The sequence below is a fragment of the Nicotiana attenuata genome, unplaced genomic scaffold (assembly GCF_001879085.1).
Source record: "Nicotiana attenuata strain UT unplaced genomic scaffold, NIATTr2, whole genome shotgun sequence".
NCBI classification, from domain to species: domain Eukaryota; kingdom Viridiplantae; phylum Streptophyta; class Magnoliopsida; order Solanales; family Solanaceae; genus Nicotiana; species Nicotiana attenuata.
The window spans coordinates 257153-264524 of NW_017670253.1; the positions used below are offsets into that span (position 1 = coordinate 257153).

General features: G+C 36.4%; 1 protein-coding gene across 8 annotated transcripts; it reads right to left on the reverse strand.

Moving 5' to 3' along the window:
* Positions 1-256: 256 nt before the first annotated feature.
* LOC109236737 lies at positions 257-4327 on the reverse strand. Of its 8 annotated transcripts, none has more exons than XR_002069542.1 (3): positions 2871-4327; positions 2099-2182; positions 257-739 (listed from the first exon to the last, which is right to left on the reverse strand). XR_002069542.1 is itself a non-coding variant. In XM_019402951.1 (2 exons), exon 1 carries the CDS (start codon positions 4003-4005, stop codon positions 2884-2886), a length of 1122 nt encoding a protein of 373 aa, XP_019258496.1. In that variant the 5' UTR covers positions 4006-4327; the 3' UTR covers positions 257-684; positions 2871-2883. The 8 variants fall into 8 exon arrangements, 3 of the variants coding, with proteins under 3 accessions (XP_019258496.1, XP_019258495.1, XP_019258494.1); XR_002069541.1 differs by having other exon boundaries at positions 2099-2199; XR_002069544.1 differs by having other exon boundaries at positions 257-684; positions 2099-2207.
* Between the last annotated feature and the right edge of the window lie 3045 nt (positions 4328-7372).

Below are 7372 nucleotides of genomic sequence, written 5' to 3' on the forward strand. Positions count from 1 at the left end.
TGCCTTTTCTTGTTGAAGATCTGTTTGCAATATACCTTTTCAGTTAGTTCTCAACATATTTGGAGGGCAACTTTCTAGTTTGTTCTTCTGTGTCATATCTACCAAAGACTTTTAACAATAATATAAAAAAGAAAAACCATGGCTTTGCAAGTGCAATCAAAGAGGAAATATACAATGACTTTAAATTGTGATTGTGAAGTGCAATATTTCTTTACTTTATTAGACTGTACAAAAAACAAAGTTAAGATTTGGATACTAAAGCAGAAAAGCCAGGAAATCCATTAATTAATAGTTGAAGTAATGAAAGAAGCAAAGACCTCAGCAATCCAATTGTCATACTAGCATCAATCTTTAGATGACAGAATGGGATTGCAGTTCTTTAATTTTCACATTCCTGCAATATCTTTACAGTTCCAATAATCATTTTGAAACTTCAAGCTGTTTCAAAACCAGTTAAGGTTACAGAAAACTGACAAATGAATGAAGGGAAGTAACTAAATGTTGTTGCTCCTTGGTAAAACCGCTGTCTATTACCGCTGCTGTTCTTTGCCGCAGATTGTATTTATGTAGTGCACAGATTTCTATCTTTTAGATCCTTAAAAATTTTCTTACTCTGAATGCAGACTAATTACATTTCTTCACCTTGAGAAAAAAGAGGATCTTGAATTATCCGTCCTGGGAAATCTTGACACAACATAGCATTTTCCATCAACTAATCATCAATATCTAGCAATGATATCTGCAAAACTAAAAGTTGCTAAAATTAAGATGACCTAATCAAAAGCTAATATTTAAGAATAATATGAAAGAGATGGAGAGAGATAATAACCCTTGAGCAGCTTTTGGAATGATCCAATATGGTAGCAACTCAGTTTAGAGCCACGAATCATTTTTCGTTAAGTTATTGGAAATAATGACTTCTTTTATAACAGTCAAATCAATGTTAATTGTCTGTGTTGTTATCTATCAGGTTTCCAAATGAAGTGCATGCAGTTGTCGTGCACGCTAGACAGCAAACATAGCACCACGTGGCAGTCATATAAGTGGAATTTGTCAATCATCATTCAGGACTGCCTTCATTAAGGTTCTTAATGATAAGTTTGAGTTGTATAATTCAAAGGACTTAATTGGATGTTAAACATCGATTGCAAGATGGTAGTGGTACTGTGTTTAATTGAATGTTAAGCAACAGCGAGTTGTACCATGTATAAACTAATAAGCTTGTACAATCCAAGAAACAGCTAGAAGGTGCACAAATCAAACTTAAAACAAATTATAACAACTGACACTTTGGATACTTTTTTATAGAAGTCGTGTTTTTGTCATACTCTTTGACTTACAGACAGTACCCTAACTTTAAGATAATTTCCAAAAAAAATGAATATCTCTCAATTTTTGGATGGAAAAAGTGAAGTGCTTCAGACATGACACATTTGTCAGCCTTTTGACGGTTCGTAGTCCATTTTCATGTATGAATAATTTTTGGAGGGAATAAAATCATCAATTGACTCCAAAATCTATTGATTACCTCTAACATGCACACAAATTGTCAGCTTACTTTCTTTACTCTACATTAAGATGATTTAAAACTGCATGTATATAAGAGGTAATGGTAGATTTTAGAGCTAATTACTGGATCTTATCACCTCTAGAAATTATTTATAGATGAAACAGATTTTGAACCCTCAAAATGTCTGAAAAAATGATGCTTAAGGCACATGGCTTCTAGCTGACACAAAATTTACATTGTTAAGGGGAGGTAATGTTTTTGTGGATCATTTTTAAGTTAGGGCATTATATGCTTATAGAAAAGTATAAGAAAGAATACAGGATCCTAATAAATTAGGTACCAAAAGTGCAATCGGATCAACAAATGACGTAAACCTCTACTGGAGTTAGGGGGCTGACACAGAGGACAAGTCAGGGATCTCTTATTCAGACTCACATTTAAAAGGCTCATCTTGAAAGAATTGTGCAATAGTAAACAAGGCAGGTTCTGGAAATGGCACGAGTATAAATTGGCAGAAGAACCGCAAACGTAGATATCACTACACCATTTTCAACCAATAGGGAGCTCTGACAAAGACAAAGTACAAACCTGATATATGCCACTTCTAGCAGCCAGTCTCCCCATCTAAGGCCAAGTTCATAGGAAATGTACTAGAGAGGATACCGGTTCTTGCTGAAAAAAGATGTTTACTGAAAATCTAGAGTCAAAAACATTTCTTCAGTGGATAAAGCTGAACATGATACTAGTAAGAAACAGCCATGTGGATCTAAGCCATATTATAGTTGAGAATCTAATATAGTGGATCGAAGGATCTCTAACCAACAGGTAATCAAGTTTGACGAGAGGCAGCCCCGTAGCAGGCTCATCTTAAAACATCTGTAAAATTTGGCAACTTAAGGTAGTTGGTTACCCTTAGAAGGTATCAAGAATACATCTATGCTCCCTTTGGATCAACTAAAGCTCCACAAGACAGGGAAAAATTTGAAATCTGCTATTTCAATTTCAAGCTACAATTATCCTTATAAAGAAAATGGTAAGTTAGAGCGAAGCAAAACAATTAATATCTTCTAGCAAATATGAAATCTGCACTGGTGAATGTTTACTTCTACAAATGTAACATGTTTACTCGAAATCTGCATAGGTGAACAGCAAGCTTTGAACTAGCATTATTTGGACATAACTTAGCTTCTCAGTGACAAGCAAGGAGATTTTAATTATGACACATTCTTGGTACTTTCATTAATTAAGTGCCAAAACCAAAATTCATACTAAATTACTTTAGATCTATCACTTGCAATATTTCAAATTCCAGCCATTAAAACAATCTCTAATCTCATTTTCAGACAGACTGAAAGGTTACCTGGAGTAGAGTCTCATCTTGAAACAGGCTTCTGAAGAAGAGCTGTCAAATAAACCTCCCCATTCTTCACACCACTGGCATCATTCTTATTTGCTACAGCCCACTTCACCTTCCTGTAGTTCAATTTCCAAATCAGGGGTTGGAAAACCTTCTCAAGATCCGCCTTTTTACTAAAGAAATGGTCCAACCATAAATACCCACCACCTCTCAACACTCTATCAACATCAAAGAACAAGAACTCCATCATTGTCAATGGAATCCACCTATTCACAGCATGGCCACATCTCACAAGATCCACAACCCCATCAAACACAGGCAGCCTCTGCTGCAAAGGCACATGTAATGGCAACAATCCCCTAAGCGCCACAGCCTCACTATAAGGGGCACCCAAATTCATAGTTGTGGTCACAACAGTAACATTTTGCAGCTTCATTTGTGCTGCAAAAGTTCCTGTACCACCACCAATATCAAGTGCCAGCCTAATCACACTTTTTGAGGACTTAGTAAGCTGGAGAAACTGTGGGATTGGGAGATCCAGATCTGATTTAAAACCCAAGAATCTTGATCCCTCAACTTTCATATCAAATCCCAAGTTGGGATTTTTCTGAGACAGACAAGTAAAACTTTTGCAAGTGTAACTGTTCCACAACAAGGCCTTTTCAGGGAGGGTAGAAAATGGGGTTTTAGGAAGTGAAGTTGGGATACTAGAAGGGGTTTTTGAAAAACATCTTCTCCTAGGAAGAGGGTGGCAACCTCTGAGTATAAGAGACTCAGCTACTGAAGAATCTGAGGGGCAAAGACTAAAGGGTGTATAGTTCATGTACTGGTAAAGCAAATCAGGATGGTCTTTACAAGAAGAAGCTATAGGTGAAAGATGGGTGTAAAGGAGGAGGTCAGAAGGGATGGAGAGTGTAGATTTCTTGGTAGCAGCAGCTGGAGGAGCAGGAGGCTGGAGGCGCGTGAGGTGGTTAATGGTGGCGCGTATGGTTTGAAGCTGGTGAAGAAGATGGTCAGGAACAGGAGGAGCAACAGGGGGCTTGGATTGGAGATTGGAAGAGAGGTGATACAAAGAAAGAATGTTGGTAGCTACCATTGCTACTAACAGAAGCAAGTTTAGACCCATAGTGAACCCCATCTTTTTGCTCCCTGCAAAAATTTTCTTGGCTGCTGATGCACTTTAAAGAGTGTGCAAAATCTTAAAAAAGCAGAAAGTTTTGTGCTTTACTACTATTACAACCGACCCAGAGAGGTTTACATTAAATGAAGGATTTGTTTTTAGATCTATGAACGAAGACAGGTTCTCTGGTGTCTGAATTTGCGGGTGATTTTTTCTTTTAACAATAGGTGAATGTTTTGTTTGATCTGAGATGTGAATGGGCAGTTGGGATGTGAAGTGTGGACTTGCATTTCTGAGTCAATTTGTTTACTTGGTTTTACTTTCTTTTGTGTTCTGCTGTCTGAATTTGCGTGTGATTTTTTCTTTTAATAATATGTGAATGTTCAATAAGTGACCAATTTACTTTTGGTACGCCGTTAAAAAAATATTATATTCTATATAAAAATACTTAGTATGATTAAACTAGCCTTAATTAAATATTTAATGTAAGGAGTAAGAAAATTTTTTAGAAATATGTATATAAGGATAATTTTATAAAAACAAATTGAATATTTTTTTGATTATATAAATGAACACTTATTTTGGACAAAAATACAAAAACAAATTGATCGCTTGTTATAGATAGGAGGGAATAGTATTTTAGTGTTCATATGGTCTGTGAATCTTAGTGCCTTTATTATAAAATGCTCAAGTGGAGTTCAGAAGGCACGTGAACATGGGATTCCTTTGATTTCTACTCAACATTATTGCTTGCGCCTTTCCATTTTAGTTTATTGGGACTATTTTCTAGAGTGAACACCTACGGTTTTACGGAGGGAATTTATGGTGTGCCACACGCAATTGATATTATTTCATATATAGTTTAACTTCTATAGATTGATATTATAAAAAGTTTTAATACATACAATTTTCTTTTAAAATAAATCAATTTAAATTGAATTGATGTATTGGGGAAAATCGAGTTAACATGTGGAATTAATGATGTGCTGACATGTCAAGACACGTGGATCAATAAAAGAGTGACAACTAGCAAAGAGTATTCAAAGAGTTGTGAGCTTTATTAGGTACGGGCAAAGGTACAAGTAGAGCTGTCAATATGGGCGGGGCCGGGCTAGCCCAGCCCAGCCCACGTGGGCTTTAGCAATTTACGGGTTGGGCTGGGCTAGCCCATTATTTTGATGGGCCTTATAATGGTCAGCCCACCCAACCCTAGGTGGGCTGCGGGCCCCCACGGGCCGGCCCATTATTTTTTTAAAATATAATTTTATATTTTTTTTCTTTAAGTTCTAACAAAAATAAAAAAGATAAATATTTAAAACTTAAAAAAATCTTATTGGAAAAATTTCACAAAACTTAATAACTTTTTATATTATTCCAATATATTACAGTAAATAATAAAAAGTAAAATACAAGACAATTTCATTCACTAAAAGTCAAAACTCAAAACAAGCTATTCATGAGAACGTCATGACGCTTATGGGATATTCAACACATGATCTTCATCAAACGCATTTGAATCCGCATATTAGAAGGTTGTTTAACATCTTCACTTTCATCTACATTTACAATTCGTTTGCAATATAAATTAGTTAAATAATAAGAATAATTAAAATTTTAAAACTAATTAACGTTTCAAGACTTTGATCTTTTAATATGATGAGCTTAATAAACTTTAAGCTTGGGATACTCTTCTTGTTAATTTTTGTCATATAAATTTTTATTTTATATATTTTAAATACATATTTAGGCCCACGGGCCGGCCCAGCCTAGCCTCAGTCAAGCCTCACGGGCCACGGGCTTACTCGGGCCGGGCTTAAAAGCATATGGGCTCCAAATATTCTAGCCTAGCCCTGCTAAATCACGGGCTGGGCTGGGCCGGCCCAACGGGCCAAGCCCATATTGACGGCTATAGGTACAAGAAAACAAGAAGGAACGGTTACTCAGATCTCTTGATAATTTGAAGAGATATCAAAGGAATGAACATAGCTAGCAAAAAGTACAGATATGTATTATCTGTAATTAATGAGCATCAATGATGGGAAACGTTATAGAATCTTCATGAAACATTTACGATTGACAATTATGACGTTACATTAATGTCATTAATTGCTCATAATAACTCTATTATGAGAGAGAAAAAAAGTAGTACTTAGAAATAGCTATAAAAGGAGAGGAATAACATTTGTATGGGGACACGGATTATTATTGGAATATACTGATTTACCTTGCTTTATCTCGCTTACTCAGCTAATTTTTCAATTCAATTCTTCTTTTTCATTACATAATTATTTCCTTATTTGATTATCAGTAACCCGAGTTCTTCTAAAATTAAGCTTTGACATTCCTATTTTCTGGCCAAACAAATTGGTTCCGTTACCGGGAATCTGATAATCTTTCACTTTCTAAACCGACTCTTTTGTCATAACAATCATGTCGAATACCAACGCAACAACCAATAAAATTTACAACACCAAGAAAATCAGCAACATCAGGAGAATCAACAAGATGATAGAACTCCAGTTCCCTCAGAACAAAATTCTCCTCGACAATCCCGAGAGGGGACTCCTGACGGGTCTGAATCAAATATGAATGAGCAGTTCGAAAATGATCAAGCTATTGATGAAGCTTTGAAAAAATTAATTGCCCAACAGGTCAGTAATGCTCTTCAGGCTTTTGCTAACCAGCTGCCAGGTGTTGTGCCACCAACACCAACTCCAAACAACAACACCGCGAAAAATCCTCGCTCGGGACTCGTTAACTCAGGCAGTGGAGGAACTCCTAGCGAATCTCGTGATGGAGGGTCATGTAATCCAGTTAATTCTGATTTACAAAGTTTAGTACTAACTTTGCAGAAACAACTCAAGGAGCAGAGCGATTGCATAGAGCAGATACCTGGAGTGCCGCCTGTAATCAAGGGAATAGATATGGACAAATACTCTCAACAACCTTGGAAGCCAGGTGCCGCTTCTTTACCGATTCCAAAGAAATTCAAGATGCCCTATATTCTGAAATACGATGGAACAACTGATCCACGGGACCACGTAACTACATTTACAACCGGTGTAAAGGGCAACGATTTGACCAAGCAAGAAATTGAATCAGTATTGGTCAAAAAATTTGGAGAAACGCTTACGAAAGGAGCATTATCATGGTACTCTCTTTTACCTAAAAATTCTATTGATTCTTTTGCTGAGCTTGCAGATTCATTTATCAAAGCACACTCGGGAGCTCAAAAAGTTGAAAAACGAATGGAGGACATTTTCAAAATAAAACAAGGAGATACGGAGCTGCACAGGGAATTCGTAGACAGATTCCAGCATGAAAGGATGATGTTGCCACGTGTACCTGATAACTGGGCGGCTATGGCCTTTGCCAGTAATCTAAA

Coding starts and splice junctions, on each gene's coding strand:
- LOC109236737 (XM_019402951.1), bottom strand. CDS start 4,005: ATGGGGTTCACTATGGGTCTAAACTTGCTTCTGTTAGTAGCAATGGTA.